The sequence below is a fragment of the Dermacentor albipictus genome, chromosome 8 (assembly GCF_038994185.2).
Source record: "Dermacentor albipictus isolate Rhodes 1998 colony chromosome 8, USDA_Dalb.pri_finalv2, whole genome shotgun sequence".
Lineage (NCBI taxonomy): Eukaryota > Metazoa > Arthropoda > Arachnida > Ixodida > Ixodidae > Dermacentor > Dermacentor albipictus.
In genome coordinates this window covers 13,203,248-13,231,134 of record NC_091828.1, presented here as the reverse complement: position 1 = coordinate 13,231,134, position 27,887 = coordinate 13,203,248, and the positions used below count along the sequence as shown (strand labels likewise).

The 27,887-nt window shown below is 43.3% G+C and overlaps 1 protein-coding gene across 8 annotated transcripts in view; it reads left to right on the top strand.

Annotated features, from left to right (window-relative positions):
• Window positions 1–14,976, top strand: part of LOC139048367 (uncharacterized) — a 223,067-nt gene extending 208,091 nt beyond the window's left edge. For all 8 annotated transcript variants that reach the window (XR_011507643.1, XR_011507641.1, XR_011507642.1 and 5 more), the window contains one exon: window positions 14,806–14,976. Coding sequence is in view for 2 of the 8 variants with exons in the window: in XM_070522752.1 (XP_070378853.1) it covers window positions 14,806–14,883 (78 nt within the window). In the remaining 6 variants the exon portion in view is untranslated. The remainder of the gene's footprint in view (window positions 1–14,805) is intronic.
• The last annotated feature ends 12,911 nt before the right edge of the window (window positions 14,977–27,887 follow it).

The window sequence follows — 27,887 nt, the reverse complement described above, 5'->3', positions numbered from 1 at the left end:
TCGTTGCCGCGCCGAACGCTGCGTTGCTCGACGCTCACCGCGTCCAATGCGGGGCGTCCAAGGCGAAGCAGAGTAACGCATGAGTTGTTTCTTCGTCTAGCCGAACCAAATATAGCCAAGCAACAGCAGTTCACCAAGCTAAACAGTGGTTCAACAACTAAAATAAAGGCTAGTATGCTTCGCATCCTGGGCTTAACCTTACCTAAGCCACAGCCATTTTTTTTAGTCTCCAGTTTCAAGAACATCGCCAGAACACCCTCACGAGTTACTTCAATGCCATCCTCTGGTGCAGCCACTGCTTTTACTACATATTCATCTAATTCTGAAAACACCTCGTAGAAATACTGATTAAAATTCTCAGCTATGTCGGCAGCATCAGTGATAATCGTGCCCCTAACTTTTATTTTAGTAAGTACATTTTGGGTTTACTCAAGTGCTGCCAAAATTTCTGCGGATCAATCTTTAGAAACTCTGGTAATGTGTGTGTAAAATATTTAGTCCATGCGCAGCTCACTTTTGATAATAGGTCACGTTTGATTTCTATAAACAGTGGCATTGATGTCCCCTGCTTATTACGATATCTCTTAAGTTTACGCTTAATGTGTATAATTTCATGGGCAATCCATGGACGTTCCCGCTTTTTAAGTATTTTTCTGTTTGGAACGTATTTTTTATTTCAATGCCTACGCACATTAGCGAACCATTGCCAAGAGCTTTCCACATCATCACAGGTACTCCAACATTCCCTTCAATCTGGTCAATAATCGCCACATCGCCAGATCTACTAAATTCCTTAACTGTAGCGACATCAAGCGCACGGGTTTTCGATTTTTCAACCTTCCAGGAAAAATAAATTAACTTATAGTCAGATATGCTGGGTTCAATTGTAACAGTTCCTTGTCTAAATCCTTCACTAATGAGCAGCAGGTAAAGAATTTATGTTCCGCGAGTGCATTCAGTAACTATTTGGTCAAGACCAAGAGCAAGCATAACATCAAGGATTCTATCGATCGTATGCGATAATCCAAAAGACAGATTGTTCCAATTTAATAAAGGCTAATTAAAGTCACCCGTTACAATAACATTCTTATTTCGTAACAACAAACGATCATACAATTTACTCAAAAAGCTTGCATCAGTGTCTGGAGCACGATAAACTGCACACAAATGAAACGCCATTTCCTTCACTTTGATTTTCAAAAAAAAAAGGCCTTCAGGCACAGCAATCTGCCTTTCTACGTCAACATCGACAAAGGATTTAACAACCACAGCAACACCACCCCCTCTGGATCTTCGGTCCCACCGATATAACCGATAACCTGGTGGGACTATGTCATCATCACTGATTTGGTCATGTAGCCAGGTTTCAGTTTTGACACACACGTGCGGACCCAAAGAGAGCAAACACTCTTCCAATTTATCTTTTTTGTTCACAATGCTTCTTGCATTGACACAAACTAACCGCACATCGGACGTATCTGACGATTAGCTTTCAGATAAGGATGTGGTGTTGCACTCTATGAATGTTCTAGAGTTTAGAGCAGCATCCCATTTATAGTACAGCCCATCGATCTTCAACTTGTCATAAACCAAGGAAGCCTCACTTCCAGCCTTTTTTTCAAGTTTTGCACTTTGCCGAAGATGCTTTCGATTGCACAACGTTTCCGCGCTGTATAGTCATTATCGATTCTAATGTTTTTTGCCCTTTAGTTTAGATACATTGCTCCAGACTGCTTGCTTTTCCCTAAAGTCCTGAAATTACATTATGACAGGGCGATTAGAAGAAGTTTTCCCCTGTCTATGGATTCAAGCTACAGATGAACACTGCACTCCCTATTTAGCAGAAAAGAGATCATCGATAACTTTTCTGCGCAAATCCGACTCTGATTCAATAGGATCTTGCTTTACGCCAAAAACAATTAAATTTGACCTCCGACTTCTATCTTCTAAGTCTTCGAGTCTGGCCTGATGCCGTGTAAGTGCATCCTGCACACCAGTCGAAGCTATGCTTATGTTGTCAATCCCATCTGTTTTCATCTGCAGATCTTTTATGTTGGCCTCTATCTTATTCAAGCGATCACCAAAGTTCTACAGAGCCCTTTCGGTTGCCTCTAAACGAGACCTAATGTCTTTCTGCCCCTCAATGAGTCTCTGAAACATTTCTTCAACTGCTGGTCCTAGATTCATTTCTATATCTCCGCAAACAAGCAGCATACATGAGCAATAGGAGCTATAGGCAGAGCCTAGACATGTGCGTGGGCACGGCAGGAGAACAAGAAACCTATCGTGGGATCGTATGATGCACACACAACTAACCTGTACCAGGAAAAGACGTAACATTTTGAGCACCTTGCCCGCATCTAAACATCTGTTATAGATGTTTTTTGTGAGTGCTACAGGTGTTTAAATTCTTTTTTACAGATTTTCTAAGAACCTTGTTTTTCACGTTTCTTTTATGCACCAACAAGCATAATTTTCTTGACACGGATACTTTATCTGTATCTGGTGACTATTTCACCAGCTTAAATATGTTAAAGGCCATCGCTAGGCGCCGGATGTGCCTGAATGTATCGGAAGCTTCGCGAATGTTATCTATCATGATTCTGTCTGTTGTCTCTTTTGGACGGACCTTGAATAATCTGTCTGCATACGCGACACGAATAGTGTAGTCGTTTCTGGAAGGCGTGCAGGCACCAGCGAATACGCTGGAACGACAGATGTAGGCAAAATCGACGCGCTTGACCCGCAGATGAGATTTTCGATGACTGCCGACATTGCTCGCCGCTATCGTTGGGATTGAATCTGCACCATTTTTCACCGTCACTGCTACGTCACAATGCTTGCGATGTAGATTTTTTTGAAGGTACAATTTGCACAACTAATTCCTACATTGTTGGCTCTCAAATGAGCTACCAAAAAGAAAACGGTACAACAGTTTTTGATATGACATGGCTTCGTTGTGCAGGTGTTCGCAAAGCGATCTTTCAGACAGAGGACGCGCGAGCACGAGCGCTGATGTCGATATTTTGTGAGCTATTGTTACTTCAAAGATAAAAAGGAACTGTCCTGGCAGGCGCACATTCCTTATTCAAGCATATTTTTCATGTCTGAAAAAGCATACAGATCACTAACTCATTGTTCCAAGCTTAGTTCATAGCAGGCTGTTTTAGGCCGGACTTTGACGGATGATGACGAAATATTCAAGCAACAGTGCGTCGCACCCGTGCAGCGAGCTTCAGCACCCGTCAGAGCTTTTGTCCAGGGGTTGCGTGCCCTCTTCCTCAGACCAACGCGAAGCGAAGCGTTCGCTTATCGGCGCGTGCCGAAGCTTGCGGACGCGTGCCAGTGGTAAGGCCTTTAGGCGCCTGTTTCTGCGGCGAGAGTCGGCGTCAGAAGCGCTGTAAGCGATCGTGAAAAATGAAGGCAAACGAGGAGAGCAGCGGTGGATGTAAGACGCGAGGAGTAAAGTGCAGAGGTGGGCGCAGCGGAACTACGATGTTGAAGGCGGAGCAGGCTATGGCGAAAGCGTGGGAAGCGTAGTGTGGTGACCATTGCTACAAGATGGCACGAGAGTAGGGCGTGTCGTCTGGGCCTATCGGTGGCGGCTGCTGCGAATCGCGGCCACGCGTCACCCACGCGCTGGCTATCGCTATCACCAGATTAGCGATGGAGTTGCATCACAATTCGCTCCGTTTTCAATGTGCTTCTCAGGACAACCTGTCTTGTGAGGCACATAGAAAACGTAAGGTACCGCCAACGAGGAAAACGCCAACATATCGCGACTGAAAACACTTACAGAGCTGCGCTCAAATTTTGCACTAGGGAGTATCGTTATCGTTGGGAGTTCTTTGAGCCTCCGGCACAATTTCAACCGGGAACACTGCTGGATGTCCATTAGATGTTTCATGCGGACATTCTACACCTACTATAAAAGTTGAGATTGTTCTGGCTTACGTGAAATTACCGTTCATTACACTGTCGAAAAACCTGTTTTTGTGTTTTCTGTTGGACATTTCCTACATGGTTTGGATATGTATTGAAGTCATTTTAGCGCAAACAAATACACAGAAAAGAGGGAAGGACCCAAGGGAACTATGGTGTCCTGCGCGCCCGTGGTGTGCTGTTGTCATTTTTGTCCGTTTTCTTTTGTGCTACAACGGATTCAATACATATCAATCAACTTGACCAAGAAGTTTTAATGGACTGGATATTTGTACAGGGCTGAGATGCACCGTAACTAAATTACCAAGAGCAAGTTTTGTACTTGCGCCTTTGTTGGGGCATTAGTGTGTTTTTATTGGGACAACGTATGTGAGCGACAAAAGTTCAATTTTCTTAGAAAAATAAAACGCGCATGAGTGTGGCAGGACCACCACGATTTTTCGTTTCAGTCGCGTGGGCAGTGGTTGAGCCATGTAAAGTGTGGCGGAGCCTCCACGACTATCCACCGAGGTGCTTTGCTCCAGCCGTTCCAGTCACGTGCCCACTGGCCGAACCACGCATAATGTTGCGGCGCCTCCGCGAAGTCTACCAGGGTGGCGTTTCTCCGGCCGTTCCGATCGCGTGCACACTGTAGACTGTACGCGCCTAATTTTTTGTCCCAAGCCCAGCGGGGGCCCGTGATACCAAGCCGGGCCAGGGCGAACAGGACCGAGCCCAGCCTGGGCCGGTAGGGCAAGTGAAATACTTCTTCAAGGACTGCGTACACTGCTAGCTATTCAGGTTTCAGAAACGTGATCAAGGGTCCGTCGTGTTTTCAAGCAGCGTCAGGACAGGCCTGATGTACTGGAATGGGAAGGGCACAAGGTGGATGTCCTCAGCTCCTCAAAGACTTTTCGTCGAGCTTTCATCGAACACTGGACTACTCAAGGACTTTCGTGAGAAGCCCTGCCATGTAAGCGATGGATGGTTGGATGAATGTTATGGGCGTCCGCTTTGGAACGGGGCGGTGGGTTGCGCCACCAAGCTCTTGCTATTATACTGGTTAATTTCCTACCCGAGTTCAAAAAGAAAAAAAAACAAGATGAACTCTCACAACCACAATTTCTCGCCCCTTATTGCGAACTTTACTTTTGTACGTCTTTTCCCTACTTTTCTTCCGCCAATCTTCCAATAATCATCATCATCAGCCTGGTTACACCCGCTGTAGGGCAAAGGCCTCTCCCATACTTCTCTAACTACCCCGGTCAATCTTACAATCGCCTCTTACTAATCTCTACTGCGGACATGTTTACTTTTCCTTTGCTCTCCCTGGAACCAAAGGCTTCAAGGAGGCCAGTGGCGCCTAAATCGACCGCTGGGCAGGTGTTCTTACATTCTAATAAAACAAGCTCCATCGTTTCCATAGCTTTACCGCCGCAAGCACATGCTTCTTCTTCCTTCGTATAGCTCCCTTTATAGGTGCCTGTTCTAAGGAATCCTGATTTCGCTTGGAAAGTAGTGAGCTTCCCTTTGATTTGTCATAAATTATTCATTTCCTGATTTCATTTTTCCTTCTGAAGTAGTTACTCATGGCAGGTTTCTTCTCCATTGCCGCCACCCATGAAATTATTGCAGCCTCTCTGATTTCCCGCTTGACGTTCTTTGTTGCTGTATTGCTCACCCTAGAGGGCGCATACTTGCTGGAAAGCTTCCGAGTTCTTTCTTCCACTATGAATCAATATTTTTCCTGTACAGATACCTCAACACTCTCTCAGCTGATTCACGTTCTTCCATATTCTCTCAGTCGTTCTTCATAATCAATTTTACTGTTAGCTTCCATCACTTGAAAACAATTCCAGCCCATATCACCCTGCACAGCTTCATTTGTAGTCTTCCCGTGGGCGACCAATGCGATGTGACCCAATGACCTTTGGTTCCCATCGAGACCTGATTGCTCCCCTGATTTCAAGCATGCAACCGCATTTCCAAAAGTAAGTTCTGGAACGATTACACCTTTCCACATACCCCAAAGCACCTCGTACCTATTCTGTCCACATATCGCTCTGTGCTTGATTATGGCTGCATTTCTCTTCCCTTTTGCTGTTATTGTTTTTTCTTGTGTCCATACACCTATTGCGTTCGTTTATCAATATACCAAGGTATTTATATTCTCTTACCCGAGGTATTTCCTGGACTTGTATTGCCGCTGTCTGTTCACTGTTTTCATTGAACACCATAACACTTCTTTTTCTAGCACTAAATTTCAAACGTAAATTCTCGCCTTCGTGTCTACAGATATTAGCGAGATGTTGCAAATCACATTGCTCATTAGCTAGCAACACAATGTCATACCAATGCTTGGCTATGGCGAATGACGCCTATCGCCCTCAAAAAGAAGCTATCAGTATTTGGTGTGGCACGCTCAATATGACGGAAATGATAGAGCATCTAAAGTATATAAACAAGGCACTACAACAAAATGTTAACGCAAATATCACTCCTTCGAAGATATAAACGACACATTTCCTTGCCAACCTTCTCATTTATCCTTCATTACATAAATGTGCAGGCTGCCACATGCCGACCGCTCGAGACACCGAATAGGTGGACACCTGTGAATGTCGTTTATATCGGTTGAGCATATGAATGGTCCACTTACAAGGCATCACTCACTTTTGGGTAGTATATATTTCTTAGTAGATATACTACTAATAACTAACTCCCAGCTAATCTTTGCAAACAATCCAGAGGAACAGAACGACCGGCAGGGTCATACCATCAAACTAGCCTCGATTTTCTTCACCTCTCGAAGAGGAAAGTAAGCTAGTGGTTCAGCTGCAGGTGCTGCGCATATGAATAAACATATTCAACGTGCATGATCGAGAAAAGCAAAATCTACCTTGTTACAGCGACCGTCAATTCGGTAACAGCATACCTTAATCTCGGTGGAGCTGAAGGAAAGCGTGGCACATATTGAGGCAATGGTTCCTTTTTTTAAACTGAAATGTCGCAGCACAACCTGTAACACTTCTCGGCAGGCTAGGTCATTGCGAGGATGAACAGATGCATGGGCACTATGAGTGTCCAGTTTGAAAGAGGGGGATTGGTTTGCAACCTATTTTGCCTAATGTCCTAGATATTGTTTTTTTAGAAAAAGGAGACTCAGGCTGACAACTTCATCGAACATTGTTTAACTGCGCGAGCAAACAAACCACAAAGACAGCGAGGGACAAGGACGGGCGCAGACCTAATACATACCAACTCGCCCAACAACAAGTTCTATTAAACTATGACAACTTCATCTCGTGGTGCACCGAGGAGCTAGCAGAATTGCACTTCTCCGCTAGTGTGCCCGCCTAATGGAAGGGCGCAGCGATAAGTAAGCAGAGAGCACTTTAGTGCTCACAATAAATATAAGCTTGAGCGTGGGATCCGAAAAGGCGCTATTAAAATGCGATTTTCTGCCTAAAATTGGTTTTCTTGTGGGTGTTTGATTTTCACCAACAATTGGTAGGCCGGTTGGCCCTGAGAGCACACGGTAAAACCACATATGACGCTGTGCCGGATGACATGGTTTGGGCCTCTCTTGAAGTCACATAAGCACACAGCAGAGTTAGTTCTGAAGAAAGACCGAGGGACATGAATCAAAATAAATGGACGGCTAAAGTGGACCAGTATCTGTACCTCAAAAGCTTGGATGCTGAATGAAGGAGGAGGTCAAGAAAGCTGGTGACAAAATACACGGTAATTGAAAGTGTAACCCGACAACTAGGAGCCATCAAAACGTAAGTGAAAAAAATAAAGACCGCCAATCGGATTCAAGGAAACAGAGAAGACCATGAGGATTTATAAGAAAGGGAAGAAAGAAATTAGAAGGGAAAATGTGCGCGATAATAGACGGGGCAGTGCCTTGCTATTTAAGGCTGGAGCTGGTTGCGTAAAGGCAATACGATACCGGAGCAAATATTCGAAACAAGATGAGCTATGTGTATCCTGCAGTAAAAATCCGGAGTCAACTCAGTACATCCTAATGGAATTCGAAGAGATTCAGCAAACGAGACCGGTAGGTAAGATATGCCTTCCTGAAGTGATTGGATTTAAAGCAGACGGAAGGATAAACCTGTCAGCAGTCAAGATAACCAAGAGACGCTTAACGTGTTGGTGGAAAATAGACAGGCAAGAGATTGATATGACCGGATCCACTACAGACATAGGTAGCGGTAAAAGGTTGATTGAGAAGATTTGAGGAAGAAAAAAAAAAGCTTAAGAAAATACATACAACAGCTGAAATGAAAAACTTGTGTAGCATATCTGATTAATCGAAGCAGGCTAGGTGACTATTTGTCACTGCCCCGTTTCAAAGGAAATGCCAATAAATCATCATCATTATGTCAATAGAATGAAAGGTGTTAGTAGAAGATTTAGGTTAGGAGGAGGAGAGCTTTTTATGGACTGCGAGCATCTCTACCCTTCCTAAAAAAACGCGGTTTGAGTCGGTAGGCGAAGCAAAAGGGGAGTATTCTTCTACATTGTGTAGGTGATCGCGTTGTGACTAGACTATCTAGATCAGCTTTACTTGCTCCCGTAGGAGGCTCCATGAGTTTGTACACGGTATATATTTCTTCTATCATAAGAACCAACAAACACGGACACAAACACTGACACTTGGGGGCAGTGTTTGTTGGCTTTTTATATGACTTAAAAAACAGGGCCTTTCGTTTAACCCTATTTCATCTCATATATTTGTTCTAGTTTTTGAGAGAATGCTAGCCCAGCTGGACAATACAGTATACACGGACGCTGCCGTATATCCACACGGAAGAGAACGCGTGGCCGCGATGGTAGTGGTTAACAAGGAAGCAAACCCGATCGCGTATGCCACGGCAAAGGTCGCTGGCACAGCGGAGGCCGAGGTGGTTGCCGTAGCGCTGGCGGCAGCGGAAGGTTATAGAACAGGCCGATCTCTCAACATACTGACGGACTCAAAAGAGTTGTGCGGGAACTACACGAGGGGCAGAATCAGCAAAACTGCCCTCAGAATGCTCAGTGGAGCCACCTCAGCCGGGAAGGAAAAGCCCAGGCACAAACTAATCTGGATACCGGGTCACGTAGGCACAGGGAGGAACGAAAGGGCAGACAGCCTAGCTCGAGGCGAAGCGTTCCGAGCAGGGCGGTCGAATGCCCCGGAGACCCACCTACAAGCTTGCGAGGGGGGATGCGCAGAGACCCTGAACTTACATAGAGGAACTAGAATTAGATATCCGCCACCACACAAAGACCTCACAAAGGAGGAAGTGACCAGCTGGCGCAGAGAAACTCCTTCCCCAACTTACACGTGCTCAATAAGATGGTTCCGACACAATACAGGGCCACCTGCCCGTGGTGCGGTGCCACACCTACACTCTACCACATCATCTGGGAGTGTGAACGCAACAAAGCATTCGACAAACACGAACACCCGAGTGCGGCGCAATGGGATAGTTGGCTCACCAGCAGCGAGCTCACGGCCCAAAGGGCCCTAGTGCAGCACGCGAGCGATGCAGCACGACTCATTGGAGCCTTGGAATAGGGGCCCACCCTTGCTGAAGAGAAGTCTCAAGTCGCCAGCGCCAAGCAGGTGAAGACGACGGAGACCTCGTAACCGTGAAACTCTTGAAAGACTCAATAAAAATTTTCACTCACTCACTCACTCACTCACTCACTCACTCACTCACTCACTCACTCACTCACTCACTCACTCACTCACTCACTCACTCACTCACTCACTCACTCACTCACTCACTCACTCACTCACTCACTCACTCACTCACTCACTCACTCACTCACTCACTCACTCACTCACTCACTCACTCACTCACTCACTCACTCACTCACTGACTCACTCACTCTAGTTTTTTTAAGATGGAGGTGAAACGTATTTCAAACCGAAATTGTCGGCTCCCACGGCATGACATAAAATTACGGCGCCGCATTCTGGACGCCTCGCCACTCTCGCTCATTACATAGCGGGTTACCTACCGGCTGTGGTCATAAGTGCTCATACGAAGAGATGGCATCGCGCTATTCGCTTTTTGTGTGCTTTGTTGTCGAAGCGTATGCTGTATAAGGAATTGTTCTTGATTGCTGCATGATATGCGCCGGGGAACTATAACTTCTACCAAGTCACAAATACCTCACAGCGCCAGCTGGCGGATCAAATTGACCATTTGCTAGGCCACTACGTGACAAAAGAGACTGAGCATTGTACAGTTACATTCAATAAATATTAAAGGTTGCTTCTGTTAATAATAATTTGGGAGTATGACTTGATGATCTATTCTAAGTTTATTTTGTTTTATTTATTTATCATTTCTGTGAGCCTTTGACGGGCTATTACAGGAGTGGATTTAATATACATAAACAGATAAGTGCATATTGTTCTCGTAGACTACACAATAAAGAAAGAACACAAGAAAATGAAGCAGTAATGCTTATGTAAAAACGTAACAATATAATAGCAAAAACAATATTGACTTATTCTATCACAATATTACTACAGAACTTCAGGGTATAGAACATCAGGCTACATCAAGGTGCAGAAGGCACTGTATTGCTTCTAGGAATCCACTAGCCAATTCTGACATTTTAATGTTGTAAAGAATTCCATTGCTGTATTGCCTTGGGAAAGAAAGTGTAACCTGAGTGAGCAATTGTGCACTGTGTAGGGCGTGTATACATACTGTGTCTGTGCATTGATGTTTCCAGTGTCATGATTTGGAATTACGTGCTATATCTTATTTTTACATGATCACAAATTACTGAGAACAGGAATTGAAATCTTTCATAATCGATACGCTTTGGGAGAGGTGGGAGAACTGCAAGTTTGCATAATTTGGTCAGAGAAACCGCCAGCATTTATTAAATACGAACCTAGAAGTAAAGCGCTGGACTTCAAGTTTTAAACAGTTACTTCGGATGCAGGCATCCCATACTATGTTAGCGCATTCAATTATGGGTCTTAGCAAAGTTTTAAGCTTAAGTTTTAATTTCAGGGGAAGCCCAGTGCAGGGTACGATTCCGACCCTGACAATACCCTGTTGCCTTTTGTACAAAGTTCATTTACCTGAAGTCCAATGCAAGTCGGGTGTAAACTCCAGACCTATATTTCATATTTAGCTCGAGGACGTTTATGACCATTAACAGTATGAAAATTTTCGCATATTCTTCTTTCTACAGATAGAGATAAAAACCAATTTAGTTGGGTTAAGCCGCATTTACCACCGATCGCACCAGTCCTTAATTTTCTGTAAGACTAAGTTTCGCCTGATCACTTAGTGACTCTATTGTTTTGTACATTATGTAGTCAGCAAACAGTCTTATTTGGGTAGTGATGTCTTTTGGCAGACCATTAATAAAAAACCAGGAAGAAGGGGCGCCCTTAAACTACCCTGGTCAACGCAGATACCAGGGGTGATAAGCTAGATTGTTGATGTCCCAGTTGAACGTATTGTTCTCCATGTACAAGATAGGGACTGAACCGCCGGGTAACAGCAGAATTTCTGAAGGCAACATTGATTTCATGCAAAAGCTAGTTGTGGGAGACCTTTTCAAAATACCTTCGCAAAGTCTAAGAATATTTGTATCAGTTTGGCCGCGGGTAAAATTGTGCACAGAAAAGTCATGTACAAGTTCAATAATTTGAGGGATAGTGTACAATCCTTTCAGAAAGCCATGTGGATATGGAAAATTATGCTTCCCGAAATAGGTCAGCTTATGCTTTGATACAATTTGCTTAAGTAGTGATACTGATTGGTCGTTGAGAGCACCGGAAGTGAAACCGCCTTTAGGTATGGACACAATTTTTGCGCCTTTCCATGCAGTAGGAAACAAGCAACTAATAACGGCTGATCGAAAAACTAGTGTTAAAAACTTCGATATCCATTCGGTATATCTATAAAGGAATTCATTGTAGATGTGGTGAGGACCGGGGATTCCTTTAGGATTAACGTTAAGCAAAAAACTGAAAACGCCGTCTTCATTAACCCTGATACCCTGAATATGAAGTCTCTCCGAATAGGCGTTGAGGGTAGTCAAGATACCGTCATCGATAGTAAAAACTAAGGGAAGAAAAGTCAAACGCCTCCGTCTCATCCTGGCTACTTTTGCGGGTGCGCATACTACATAACTTAACCGTTAGATTTAGGTACCGTAAATATTTGCCTGGGACTCCCTTGTGAAATCGTTCGAGCGGTGAGTAATAGAACTTATCGTTTGATGTCTTCAGGCTCTGCAGAAGTTCTTTACCTAAAAGGCGAATCTCGTGTTTCTTTTCAATGCTGGAGCTGAGGACGCAAGCATTTCGCATACGTTTAATTATATTGTACTATCTAAAATCTCGCGTGCTACCCATGAGTTCTTTTCTTGCATTTTTCGAACTACGAGGAATAACCTGTTGTACTCAAGACGCTGTCATACCATGAAAAATATTCCACAGTTCTTCAGTAGTACCATATAATTGGTACAGCTCCAGAACTAAATAATATCATTGTTCCAGGTGTTCCAGTAAAGCCAGGTGATTCGTGGCTGTAAAATTTGGAATCACAAGTTTCTCACCCTTACACAAGATATTAACAGACCAATCTAATTACATCATGACCATTGTATGATGAGAGAGACCGTCATCAATTTTATACTTGTTAAGAAATTGGCGCAACCACCAGATAACCATATCAGATCAAGCATTGAGGAATTAGTTGGACCCGCACGTGTACAACCTCAGATGACCTGAGTTATACCATAGCCAAAAGCGATCTCTAGCAGTTCCCAATTAGTGGCTTCACGTTCCTCTAAACAGAGGGTCGGCCAATAATTTCCAGCTAGGTTGAAGTCCCCTAATAAAATAATGATCTCGAGCTCAAGGGCTTCTGGCCGCCATCTAGGCGGGGTTGGCCCCCCCACGAATCCGCCGGCTATATAAATAAAAGTTATTTCTCTCTCTCTCTCTCGTCATGCTTTAGGTGTACGTTCATAAAGCTTCTTAGTTATTAAGCACATTCACTGGGGAGTTTGGAAGTCTGTATATAGCACCAATGAATGTTGCAGGATTACTGAGCTTTCGTTTAATCTAAATAGTTGTGACGTCAGTGACATGCGGGGCGAATACTGAAAGTTATACGGTCGTAACTCAGTAGGGCAATACCTCCTCTTCTTTGTTCGTGGTTTCTTTTCACGATTTTGTATCCGGGACGTGTGCCTCCGGCATATAGTATATCCCCTTTACGCCATGTTTTGGCCATAATATGGGGATCGCGTTCAAGTACTAAAGCCTCAACACCTTTGACATTGTTGAAATAGCTTCTTACATTTATGTTTATACCCTAACTGGTTAGATCAACCGTGATACCGTCAATCGTTATCTCTTTCTAAAGGTTACCTACATACGAGTTTGTAGCGTCATTGCAACCGTACACCCTTCATTTATTTTCATCTTGTCAAACATAAGCTTCAACTTGATGCCTTTTTCTTCCCATAAGAACTAGACTCCCGTAGCCATTGGTGGATCTCAACAGTGCGCTTCGAAAAATTTTCGTAGGTGTTGATTACTTGCCTCGCAGCATAAAGCAGTTTTGCAGGATTTTAGTTTTACCTCGAAAATCTGAAAGCATCAAGATGATAGGCTGATATTTAGCATCGTGTCACTTTGGTAACCGATGAATCCGTTCGATTGAATAAATTTTCAGGTTTAGGATTGGATTAAAAACGTCAACGTTTATTTTTTTCCGTAGTTCCTGTTGAGTTTCATGGACATTTTCTTTTATCCCTCTGATAAAGAGATCATTTTGCCTAGAGCATTTTTCAAGGTCATCAAGTAGTTTGATTTGAGCATTTCTACCAAAAAGTTGATTTACGGTCCAAGTCATCAACTCGTTTAGAAATGGTTGTTATTGCAGTTTAAGTTCAATTGGCAAGTTTGTCAAGATTAGCAAGCCTGGTTGGGGGCTTCGCACAAGATCTCTAATTCTCCCTCTATTTTCCGAAGCATGCCCTCTATTTGAGCCTCAAGGGTAGCTTGTTTTTTTCAATATTAGTTACTTTTTCCAAGCTTGTCGTCAGTGCATTAGTAATTTAGTTAAACGTTTCTTCATTGATAGGCCTGGGATTTTCTTCAACATCTCCCAAGCGAGCCATTAGCAAACGAGCAATGGCGAAACACTCAGATATACTACATTAGGAGTATGTGGACAAGGCAACACAACTAAGCATAGACAATTACTATGAAAACCATATTTTTGATCACCAATTAGCACAAGGAGCGAGAAAGTCGTTGACATTGCCACGGCAGTGTTAACTTATGTTTGCCGAAGGGGGCGTTCCTTTTCAAGCCAGAAAGCCAGCAAGTCAGAGGTAATCGGGTGACGTCACGTCGCGTGTGGGAAGTGCGTTGTAGCTATAGTCCACGTGTGGCAGCCGCCGTGTTACTGGTTCAACAAAAGGGGCGCCTAAGACGCAATCCGGCAAAGCGAAGGCTATGCAAGCTGGCATCAACGCCCATCCACAGTGGAAGTAGCAGAGGTGCTGATCCAATTGCACCCAGCTAGAGCCTGCACAAGGTGCGGTAAAGTCGGTGACATTGCCACGGCCGCGTTGCCGTGTCCTTAGAGATTGTGCATGAGATTGGAGTTACTTAGCGGAGTGATTGATTCAGGGCTGTGGAATCAGGGAGTTTTTCGGGCATGCTAAGGCCGCCTCTACACATTGTGAACCACCTATATTTTGGTAGCTGGTTTGCCTTACGTCCAATTTAAAAGCAAAATGTATAATTAAGCGTGACATTTCTTACGAGGTTGCGCATACATTTGTACACTGATAAGCCTGGTTATATTATTTATTTTATTTTTCTTTCAGATATACATGTTGTGGTCCTTAATATTGAGCTATCATAAAATGTACTCTGTCAAATCATCCGCCGAAGTGACTGCTTAACAGCGTATAGTGGACCAACTTGCCTCTGCCTACTGAAGAATAAGTCTTTGTGAAAAGCTTCGTTTATGCGCGAATAAAACATGTTGTTCCGCCTGTCCCACTCCGTCTTTATCGAACAATGTAACCTCGGAGTGTGGAGATGACCACCTTCTTTCTTCTTTAGACACAGTTTTTTTACTGATTGGAAGCGGCTCACATTTATTGCTGCTTCAGCAATGTGTACATTGTTGTAACTTTGAGTATGACTTACTTTCTTCTTTTTTTCCTCAGTTTTCACAGTTAAGCCAATTCTATGTGATCTCACCTGTCTGGAATATTCGTGTTTTGTTGTTTATTTATTAGGCCCTCTGGTGTTCGCCAGACCTTGCCTGCTCGCCATCTAGGTGCCTTCTCGGTGCCGTATCGACTAACCCGGCTTTAGCACCCTTTGGGTCGCGGTGTGGAGCATCGCGTCCCTTTCTGACCGCGCTTGCACGTTAAGCCTCGCGCAAACCCTTCACAACATATGGACTACATGAATTAAAATTTGCATGGTATATAGTAAGAACAAGTGCATTGGACCCTGCGTCCCTGAGGATAGCGTGAGGGTTCCAGAGTGCGTCACAATGGTCGTGGAGAAGGGGCCAAATAGAGTCGTTAAGCCTCTGCTTTCTATGCACTAACTTTTGGCATTGAATGGGCGAATTGTCAAAAAAGCCTTTAACGAAGACCACAACAGGTGCCTTCGATAAGGAGTGAATGCCCTTTCGAGAAATGTTGGCATGAAGCTGGCAAACCTACATGATCCTACAAGGCCTGTCGTATCTTCTTTTTTTGGAAACAGCAGTTTGGCCCTAATGCAGTCTTACAAAGATAGACAATTTGTGGTGCTTTCGCAGATGTTTATAGCGGTAAGCTTACAAAGAACTTTGTTCCCGCAAGTGTGAAAGCTTCAAGGGTAAAGAGTAAGGTAGCTGCCCTGTGCAAACACTTACAACTGACAAAACTAGCCAACGCAATATCTGATTGAAAGTGTGACACGCTTAGTATCTTATTAGTACACGCTTAGTATGTATGTTCACACACGCTTAGTATGTTCTAAGCGTGTGTGATACGCTTAAAACGATGGTCAACGAAAAGGGTGCTTGGCAGCAGCATGTTAGTTTCTCTTGAAATAATCTAACTCACTCCGAGGGGATAACCCTTCCGCTACAACAAATTCAAAAGATGACATTTCTCTTCTACTAGAAAGTAATCTGACCGAAAGTGCCTTTTCACTTGATGTGGAAGAACTGTTGTATTCTGTGCCCCAGAAAGAAATGTACGCTTCTGTTCAGAAGTGTATAGAGTATAATGGTGCGGTGGCATTCCAGAGTTCAGTGACTATGTGTATAGATAATTTCATGACACACTGTAGTTTTATCTTCAATCTACTGTTATCTGTTTTGGCAATGAATTTTATTTGCAAAGCAAAGGCATTTGTATCGGGTCATGCGTTGCTCCTGTGCCCTGAAACATTTTTCTTACTTCTATTGACTGCGAATTGCTACTTGTTTTCATGAACAAATTTTCCTGAAATGTTTCAGATATGTTGATAATTTTATTGTTTTAACAAACCGCGTAGTTATGTCTAACGGCTCTACTGAACATATCTTATCCGCTTTACGACAACATGGCAAGACCATTCTAATTACAACTGAAACCTCATCCCATGGTTTATTGCAGTTTTTAGACATTTTAATATATTTTATGCAAGACAACGCTTGTTGATCTTATAGCCCACGGTTGCGAAAGGTTTTCATGCCATACGATTCTGCACATTCAAAGCTCGTTAAGATAGGAATTGCCATCCTATGGGTGGAATCCGCCCTTATGAAAACCTGCGCACATATGACACAGGCTAGTTTTTTTTTGAGAAAAAAATGGCAAAGCTCATGGCTATCCATGCTCCGTCTCTGAAGCTGTCTCGCAGGCTCTCTTAAAAAAAGTAAAGGGCCCCAGACGTACTCTCAGCACCTCAGCCCGAAAAGAGATAAGGTCCGAAGTAGTCCCTTACGTGCATGGGATGTCCCACATTATGAAGAAGGCCGCCTGCAGGCACGATGTGCCAGCAGTTTTTTTCTTGTGCCGCGTGAACTAGCAGACTTGTGCCCACGTATTCTTTGCGAAAGAAAGAAGGCTTGATCAGCAGAAGAAGCACGCCTGGCCGTATGTTAAATGCCCCACCGCTATCGTGCGGGAAGGCCTATATAGAAGAATCCAGGGGGTGCGTTAACGACCGAGCACGGGAGCACAAAGTGTGTATTATTAATACTGCAATGCGCATTGGCCTGCGCATTGCCTGGCCTGCAAGTGCATGATTGAATAAGCTTAAGATTCCAGGCAGAAGTAGCGATACTACTGGTCGGGACTTTTGGAAGTTTACTACATTGGAAAAAGAGGCACAAATTGCGTTAGTGGCACGTCCATCTGCTTATATAGTAGAGAGAAGTCTTTCAATTTTCTTTTTTCATTGCCATGAAGAACTTGTACGCATGCGCTATGCAGTGTGTATCTATTATTTCCTTTCTTTTAAAGGGCGACCCAATAAACCAGTTGTGAGTGAGTGCCCGTGATGTCCTGTCTTCTGTATTGTCCGTGTTTGTTTGCGCTACAATGGATTCTATACATTTCAGCCAACTCACACAAGAAATTTTATTGTGTTTAAGAAGGCAGCTCACAACCGTCTTTAAATATATATTTAAATATAAATAATAGGACTATGAATTGGGTTAGTAAGTTCTTAACTAACAGGTGCCAATTTATCACTACTAATGAATTTTCTTCTCCGCAATCACTAGTGAAATTCGGGCTGCCGCAGGGCTCGCTACTGAGACGAACTTTATTCCTGCTACACACATGTGACATGAGCAATAATATTAAATATACAGTAAGCCTATTTGTAAATGATTGCGTAATTTATAGACGAATAATTAACCCCTGCGACACTGACACATGGCAACCTGACCACACGAAATTCACCGACTAGTATAAAAAGTTGCAATTGGAAATAAATTCTTCAAAAATTAGGGCTATAGCTTTTACTAGAGCTAGTAACCCGTGGCTTACCCATTCCTCGATAAACAGCACTAGTATTGCACCTGCGCACTTAGCAGATGCAAGTAGGGCACTACCTGAAGCGCCAGGTATGCCAGTATGACCCTTTCGTTTTGCGGAGTTCTAGAGAAGTCGTGCTGAGTTTAGAACAAGGTACTTGGAGGAATGTGTATGCGTTTTCCCTGGACGTTGAAGACCTGTATTATGCCATTCCTCATGACGGAGTGCTCAGCGTCATTAGGAACAAGATCGAAGACTTTGGTGAAGCTAGGTTCAGTTGTGCGAACAGAGTGAATAGTGGTCAGTTTCTAGAGCTGTTGAACTTTTTTCTTCATTCCACTTTCGTTATTTTCAAAAAACCAACAGTGTGTACAACGCAATGGTCTTTGCACTAGATCGTCGTTCGCCCCCATTATTTCAGACGTCTTTCTTAAATTCTTTGACAAGCTTGTAATTAGCATACGGGATCAGTCATGTGCTCCTTCCTTACTGAGGTACGCCAATGACTACCTGTTTGTTGTTAACGTGGTTCCAGAGCCAAGGATAGAGGACACTGTAGAATCGATAATTAACACTTTTAGAAATTTATTTATCCCATTTTATTTATTATTTCCAACACTGTGAGCCCTGCAGGGCTGTTACAGGGTGGGAATACAGAGCACAAAGTTCACGCAATGAACGCAGTAAAGTTTTCATCAAAAGAGTCAACCACGTTATTGCTCGGAAACACATAAGAATTCAAGTTACTCCACTCAACAAGAGTATTGACAATGAAAGACTGCTTAAAGACATCAAATCTTGTCGCATAAGGCATTATAGTGTAATTGTGATTAGTTCGTGGTGAAACCCTTTCAGGAGGCTTCAATTACACACTGGAATTCAGGTTCAGCTTATTGTTATAGCGTTGATATAAAAACTTATGGCGTGCGATTTTCCTACGCACAGCCAACGCATTGAGACCAGCCCTGACGAGCACGGAGGTTACCGAGTGAGTTTTCTCGTAATCAGAAAAAATAAGCCTAACCGCAATTCGCTGAATGCTCTATAATTTATGTTATGTATTGTTGATGAGGGTCCGAAATTATACAAGCATACTCTAAATTTGGTCTAACAATGGTAGTGTATGCATTAAGTTTAATATCTGGTGCAGCATCTCTCAATTTACGCCGTAACAAACCAAGCTTGCGCTGGGCTGATCCATATATGTTTTCGACGTGTTCATTCCAGTTGAGGTCACTAGTGATTGTTACACCAAAATATTTCAGCTTTGTGGAACGCTTAATTACATTATTATTTACAGCGTACGAAAACATCAATTGAGTTTTCTTATTCGTAACTGTCATGAAAACAAATTTATCAAAATTGATTTGCATATGCCATTTATTTTTCACACCAGTTATAAATTGTACATAAAGCATCCTTTCGTCGTTCTTGATCAGAAACACTCTTAACGAAGCAAAACAAGAGGCAGTCATCGGCCAATCAACGCACTTCAATAATAGGATGTACATCAGTTGCGATATCATAAATATACAGTAGGAACAAAATCGCACCCCAAAATGACCCCTGAGGTACACCTGATGATACAGGAAGGAAACAGGAGCACTCGCTTCGACTTCAACAAACTGTTGTCTGTTGTGTAAGTAAGCCTGAATCCACTTAATAATTCTTGAATTTGCCATTACACCCATAAAGCTTTCCAATTAGTTTGCTATGGCTAACCCTATCAAATGCCTTTGATAAATCCAGAGCGATGACATCAACTTGCTCGCGACAATTGAGGGCCTCTGCAAAACTGTGTATTATTTCATATAAGTTTCTGACAGTTGACAGACGCCTTCGAAAACCATGTTGTTTGTTGTAAAAACTTGAAGGCTCTAAAATGCATCGGAGGGTCTAAACATCGAGTGCGAAAGGCCTTGTGATAACAGCATTCGCTTTCTGGACCTCAATCTCCCTCTAATGAACGCGCATGTCTGTTCGGAATACCAGCCGATGGTGATTAAGCAGCTAATTTCATATGACAGTGCCCACTCCAAGTTAGTAAAAAGAGGAGTAGCAATGACTTGTCTAAATGAAGCTCTAAATAAATCTTGCATCCACAAAGTAGAAATCAGCTTTAATAACCAGGTTTCAAGGCTACGCCTAGTCGGTTTCCCTTCATTTTAGCTTCGGCCGTCTGCGATAAGCTTCTTCAAATGTTCAAACACGCAAGAGAGGGCATTATCACAGAAAAGGCACTTGATTGAAAGTGATTACATGTGATTCCTTATTGACACAGGGTGTCTACAACTTCAAGAAAGTTGCGCAAAGGCACAGTGTTAATCCTCTCTTCAGTGTACCGTGTATGTTGGGCAAGATATGCCCTATGCTGACAAAGGGAAAACCCAAACCACGCTCTAACAAACATGCAACGCAGCACACGTCTTGTAAAAGTAATGTTGGATATGATATATCCCTAAGTTGCCAACAGGTATATATTGGACAAACCGGACGGTGTTTCAATGAAAGGGCGCGTGAGCACAAGTGGGCCGTAAATTACAATGCGGAGGGCCACCTGGCTGAACACTGTAAACGTCACAATTGCCTTCCGTATCTTCGTGACACCAGGTTTCTGGCACGTTCTGCATGTAGACTAGAATGGGAGATATTACAAGCTTTCTACATTGCAAAGCCCCAGTGCACGTACATTAGCTACCCGTCACTGACGCTTACCGAAAAAGAGATAGCTTCTCTAATGAGATAGGGAGGTGGCGATGTCACGGTGGTGCTATTTTATGGTGTATCTATATATAATCCTGCTTCGTCAAGAAACCATTAAGTTTGAAGTAGAGCCTTGTCCGTCTTACATGGTCCTCCTTTATTCCATGTCTTCATAGCGGTCATTTCTTCAAGTACACATACACTCTAAAAACAAAGAGAGTGCCGGGCACACTCTTTGAGGGAGTAGCGGCTTGTCCCATATTTCACTCTCTTTTCGAGAGTAGATCGACCCTCTTTGAGAGAGAGTAGGTCAACTACTGTTGACAGAGTTTTGTTACTTCACCGCAAGGAATTGCTAGTACTCTTCTGCAGGGTGATAATACCCTTCCCACAGGGAGTGCTAGTACTCTTCCGCAGAGTGCTAATACTCTCACCGCAGGGGTAATGGCACTCCACCAGACCGAGTACTTCTACTCCCCCAAACAGAGTGCTAGTACTCTTCCCAATACCCTCTTAACGAAGTCCTGGCCACGCATGCAGGCAGGAAATCAGATCAAATTAGGGTCGCTGATACACCGTTCCCTAGGCGGCTTCCTCAGAGTCAGTGGCCCAATTCGAAGCGGCCTTCAGAATAGGCGTGAGCAATGTTATGCAGGATTTTAAAGTCATTTTTCCTGGCTACTTGCTGCCTACCACGAGGCGTGACTGCTCGGAATCGGCCTATGCGTATGCGTCCCGAACGCCACTGCGGAGAAAAAAAAAGCTAATTGATATTTAATCCACAATTATCTTCGCACATTCAGAATCAGGAGACATTTAATCTAATTAGAACACAACAGTCGAGGGAATCACATACTTACGGAGAACCACATTGCTCTACACATCACGTGGATTCGAACCCGCGTACACTCGCATCTATACAATTCAAAGCACACATCCTAACCATTACACCACAGAGCCACCACGCTCAGTCGTGTTCTTTTTGAGGTTATATATATAACAAATGTATTTGAGGAATCGGCTGCGGTGGGTGGAGTTTCTCGGCAGTGCGCTGTGCTCTTGTGTACTGGAATACGTTTGCGTTTGCATCATTTCCATTCCTTGCTATGACTAACGAAGGAACACAACGTAGACGACGACGTGAGAACTATTCACGGCTTGTCGTCACCCCAGGAAAATAACAAATGTGCCGTTCAGCTCACGATCGAGTGCTTTTCCAGTCCATGCATTATATGTTCTCCGAAAATACGCGGATACAAAGTATCGTGCCAACCACGACCTACTGTATTACCACCACGACCTTATACAGTAGGTCGTGGTGCCAACCATCCACGTATATGAATTTAAGTCGCGCGTTTCCTCGTGAGAATTTCTGTTTATTTTTTCCGCCAGCTCCATTCGTATGTGGTCAACTGCAACGCCAGTACCAGGCATTTCGACGTGCCTCACGCTGCCGTGTAGGCGTTCTTTTCAAGTGCATTAGTTTAGAGTTTGGTTCAGTCCGCTGTGAGCTGTTGTCCTGCATTAGCAGCGGATCGTTAGCGTTTTGAAGAGCATGCATTCCAGCATTTGGAGACTGCTGATGCCGATAGCCGCGTCACATGCATTGGCACGCATGTTTAAATGACTAATGTGTCCACTTGTTACGCGTGCACTGCTCGTATCCTGTGGCAGTGCTCATTCTAAAAGCTTCGAAGACCATCTACATTCATACGTGTGTTCAATATATATGCACAGGATGAACTTGCCGGCTTATTGGTTGAGCATTTTAGAAGAAACAGCGCAACACAAGGACAACGCAAAAACATGGACCACACCACGAAGCACTGGTGTGGTTGATGCTTTTTTTCGTCCTGGTGTTTGCGCTGTTTCTTCTTCCACGATACACGCACACCACAGGTACGCGAAAGTTTAGAAGCATAGGGAGTTAACTTTGTTTTCCCCGTTTCCTCTCAGTGTCAATGGCACAATGCGTTGCCCGGAATTGCGCACGCTTACCCCCATATTCAGAAATGCATCATAACTTGAAGCCCATGCTTGACCTGTTCTAAATGACGCAAGTCGTGAACGCACCAAAAGAAAGGCAGTGAGCGTCTGGGGGACGTTCGCACCAGGCGTCGTTTACATAAAGTCAAGCATGAGCTTTGTATTAATATACATTTCTGAAAACGGGGGTTAGTCATCTACTTCACAGAAAATGTCGAAGAAACGCCCACCAAAACCAGGCACATTCGTAAACTTAAGTAGGCAATACGAAGCTCCACAGAAAAAGACTGGTATTAAAAGCTTTCAGTATTTTTCTTTACTCCTAATTGGTTACGCTCTCGTGGCTTCAATGTACAGAGATACTGTAGCGTTAGCTAAAAAGCATGAATTTCTAAACTCCATGCCAAAATAAGCTTGTAAAATTATTTAGGTGCTAGAATCCAAGGTTTGCAGCGATCCTTGAAAACCCTTTATTTCTAAAATGCCATTTTCAAGGCATATAAAACCCTGGAATTTTTAGAAGTACTGAAAAGTCCTTAAACTTGTACACTTGGCTAAACTTAGCAGACATTGCCAAGCGTTTTTTTTCCGCTTCTGTGACACTCTTCGCATGTCACAGAGAAGTGTCTGTGGAGGTAATAGAAGGAAAGTGACATCCTTAAAGTTGAAATTACTAAGGAGCTGCAGATACCAGTTTTCGGCACATGGAACCGGCGACAAATGTACTTGGAGGAGCAGAAGCAGGAAGCTCAACAGTTGAGGCAGTCAAAGAAAAGCCGTGATGGGTAAATTGAGAGCTAAAGACACAATAAAAGGAAATTACAAATGACTATTGCTTATTTGGTGGTGAAAAGCTGAGGCAACAGATGACATCCCATACACTGTCAAACCAAACAGTATTCAAAAACTGCAAATGTTGCAGGTACAAGTAGTTAATTGGGCTATTGCAGAAAAACTTTGAGCGCTTTCTTGAAATGCTTCCTTGTGTGCGTTTGGTGATGGGCGCCTAAAGGCAAATTAGCAGTCTTTCAAATGTTTGAAATCAGTGAAATGCGATTTGTTTTGTATTCTTTTGTTTGCATTAAAGTTACCGATGTGGTTGAACTAGTTATTGCCTGTCCAAACTACTAAAACAATCGCACGAGGTCCTTGAAGTTACTGTGTCGGGGCCTCGAAAGTTCTTGAAAACCATTGCATTTTTTTCTTCAATATTGCTACGAACCCAGCAGAACAACTGTCATGGAGTAAAAACCTTGGCTGAACAGGCGCTTATACGAAGAGCACAGGAAGACTAGAAATGCAGTAGTAGGCATGGAGGGCCTTGAAAAAAATGTGCCACATCTGCTCGTCTGCCTTACGTTTCTGCATTGACTGTCACATTTTTAAGAGAAGTCACTTACTGTTCTACTCCAATAAACGCAACATTACCAACTCGAGTGTGGGGCAGTCCTTCAGCCAGTGCAGAACTCTTTCTGTACATCCCTGTCAGCTGTGTCATTTTTCCAGCATTGTAGTACAAGATTTGTTAAACTGGTATCGCAGAATATGAGCAGTATAGTCTTATATTAGCTGTTTATTTGTATGCACAAGTTCAGGTCCTCAGTTTGGTTGCATGACAAATTGCCATACCTCAATAGATACAAAAAAATTTTTATTAGAGTTTAATAAAATTCAAACAGCAATAATCACAACAATATAATGACATACATTTCTTTTGGTACGTATACAACCCATGTCTTGGCACTGTATAAATTCAACTATACATCGCAAGTACTGTGTCCTGACCACTATTATTCACATGTGTAAAATCATCACAGCAATTCTTCAACAAATATCATAGTGATTAGTGACATACACTTTGTAACTGCTTTACATGAGCATAATGTATACAAATGGTCCCAGTGTACCTACACATGACTAGTGCCACCCGAGTACTATTACTCACAGGTGTAAAACCAACAAAGCAGTTCTATAAGAATATCACAGCGCCTAGTGACGTACATGCTGTAACTCCCTTGTAAAAGCTTAATACAAACACGTGAGCACACAGAAAGCTAGCAGTGGGCCTACATGGAAATACCACCGCCTCAATACTAATTCACAAGTGTAAAACCAACCAAGCGGTTCTCTAAAGAATATCCCAATGCTTAGTGACATACATTTTGTAACTAGCCTATATAAGCTTTATACAACCATGAGAACATACACAAAGCTATCGGTGCACCTAGATAGAAGTGCGGCCATCTGAACACTATTATTTGCAAGTGTACGCTCAACAGAGCAGTTCGTTATAGTGACGCCTATTTTGTAACTGCCTTATACAAGCTTAGTGCAAGCAAAAGAATGCGGAAAAAAATAAATTAATAACTTGCGCTATGAATACACAAACAGATCAACACAAATGGTAAACACCGCTTTGATGACACGTGACCTTCGAGAAAGCGCACTGCTGTGCCGTTTGAAACTGCCATCCACAAAAGTATTGAGCAATGCTTAAACCACACGCAATAAAGTGCTGAAAGACTGCGTCTCTAACGTACCTATTCTAATTCAAATTTCTGGACTATAGGGCTCTCTTGCAGAAAAGGCATCTGATCCAACTGACCTGATTTTACACCTGCTAAATGCATACAATGCACTCAGATATAACTGGTAATAATATTTATAAAAGGCATTTAAAAACTTGATAGTATGATGAAGATGCATGACTAGAAAAGTTCTGTCCCCCTCGTACTTGTTAAAAAGATGTAAGTACGACAGATGTTCTTTTTTTCCGCAATTTTGCATTAACGGAAACCCGGGAACCTCGAACCCACAAAAAAAGAAGATACTGCTGTGTTAATAGTGTTATGAATAAAGTTTTGTGAAAGCTTTTTACAGACAAGTTGCAGTCTCGTTTCTGGAGGTTGAGCTGTATCATGCAAAATAACATGGAAAGTGGTCACGCGGGAGCATGACACTATGCCATAAGGTTCGTTTCAGTTGACTCTCTTGCCCTACAAGTCACTGCTCACTGTGACCAGTGATGGAACAGCAGTGTCTGTGTGATTTTCATCACACTTCTGTCCTATGCCATCCTTACCAGAGTTGGCAGCACATAGATAACCAAATTTCGATAGTGTTGCTTTCTCAGGTGGTTGTTTTTGATTTGCTCAATATCAGTTAGCACTTCAGCTGCGTGAAACTTCTTTTTTACCTCTTCAACAACAACATAAACAACAATCTTATGAAACCTGCGTTGTCCTTCTAGTTGCCTACAAAGACCGCTTAATCTAACAACAACACTGACAGTCTCTACTATCTTCTAATGGGGAAGAGGTGTGTCCAACCATGTGTTCCACATTGTTGTCGCTATGTGGGCTGGCTGGGGAGGCAACAACTGTAATATGTTTTCATATCTTAAAGTGATGCTTGTACTGTGCTATAACACTTAACTTAGTCTTGCACTTGCTGCACAAGAACAATGGCTCACAGTCGTGGTGAAAAGCTGTATGTTCAGCAAATGAGTTGTATGCACTAGAAAAAAAAAGTCACAGTGATAACACACATGTTGCTCTACCAGGCCTGGTGCGGTTCCTTCTGACACTGCTGCTTGCCTCGTACACTGTTGCAGCTGCAGTAGACATGGCCGTCTCTGTATCTATTGCTGCCGGGCCACCTGTCATGGTAACTTCAGGTGGTATCGGGCTCACTTCTGCAACAGGGATGTCGTTTTCCCCTCGAGGGCTCTCGTCATCAGGGCCAATAATTTCGTGGGCATTGTCTCCTGCATCGAAGAACCAATAAGAACAGCCTGAATTAATAAACATAGCTCTAAAAAGTACGGACATCAAAACTGAACCACAAGCTTTGCACATTAGTGACCAGGCTGAATGAATAATACTTGCAGGAGGAGTTACACAATTGTTTGCGTACATTACAGTTAAGCCTCATTAGAAGAGATACTCAAGAGGCACGGGAATCATGTCTCTCGAAACCAAAAATTTTAAAACACTGAGGAGCCAGACTAGATCACTTTATTATGCATCATCACTAAAGTATGTTTAGATATATCGGAAGGAATAATTGCTCAGGGTGGCTTAAAGGGCCCCTAAACCACTTCTCGACATTTTTTGAACATTTCAAGTAAACACGCGCATCAAAATCAGAATGCCGTCACAATTCACGATGCCAAACGCCACAGTGCGTAGCACTGTGGGAGCACCACAATATGAAGAAAACGACCCCGTGCGCCTCTCTGGACCTATCCTGCACCCCCCAGTTTGTCCTGACATCACCAGGCTGTCTCTGATGATGTCACCAGTTTCCGGTGCTGTCGATTGGTCGAACGAAAGTGTACGACTGCCAGCAAGGCCTGCAAGGAAATACACACTCCTTCTTCCTCGTCGCGTTGCTCGCGATGCCATTGTGGGCAGCCAATGGGGGCAAAGAACAGAAACGCCAACAGAAGGGTCTCCCTATGAGGCTCTTCAACTAGAGTCACCATACAGTTCCATTGTATCGGTGAGGTCATTAGCGCCACCCCTCGCAGGACGACGGGCCTGCGCGGCAGCAACAGAGCTCGGTGATGGCCTGTCCCGTAACATTTGGAAGTGTATTAGGCGAGGAAAAGACGATACTGGCCAGATGGTGTGTACCAGATGAAACAGTAAAATAAGCGGGGACTACTTTTCGATAATCAAACACGTAGCTCCACTATTACTGCACCGTTTCGAAAAATTCTCGTGGCTATGTGTTCGTTGCCTTAACATGTACAACTGCAACACTGCAACTAAATTTCAAGCTCGGTGGTTTAGGGGCCGTTTAAAGAAGACTTTCACAGCTTTTTAGTGAGTGTAGATTGTGTTAGCTTCCTTCCTAACTTCTGGAAGTTAAACACTTCACTTTGCAAGCCTTGTTGCTCGCAGTACCTTTGAGGTGCTCTTAGACGCTCGTCAGCTTCAACTGCCGACACTTTCTGCTCTGCACTGTCCTCGTTGCCCTCCTTTTCTAGTTCATGTTTAAAGAGACATGCGCAATTGACTTGTGTGATGATTGCGTGATCTTTACGCCCTTCGGAGCACACAAGGTGCATGAAGTGAATGTGTCTGGGTTGTGTCCCTTCGAAGTAGTGAATACTTAAAAAGTCATCGTTAGTAACAAAGGTGTCTCTTGTGAACAGTGTTGTTAACGTGGCAAACACCGGAAAACCAACTAAACCATTTTCAGATGTCTCTTACAACAAAGAGTATCTTGTAATG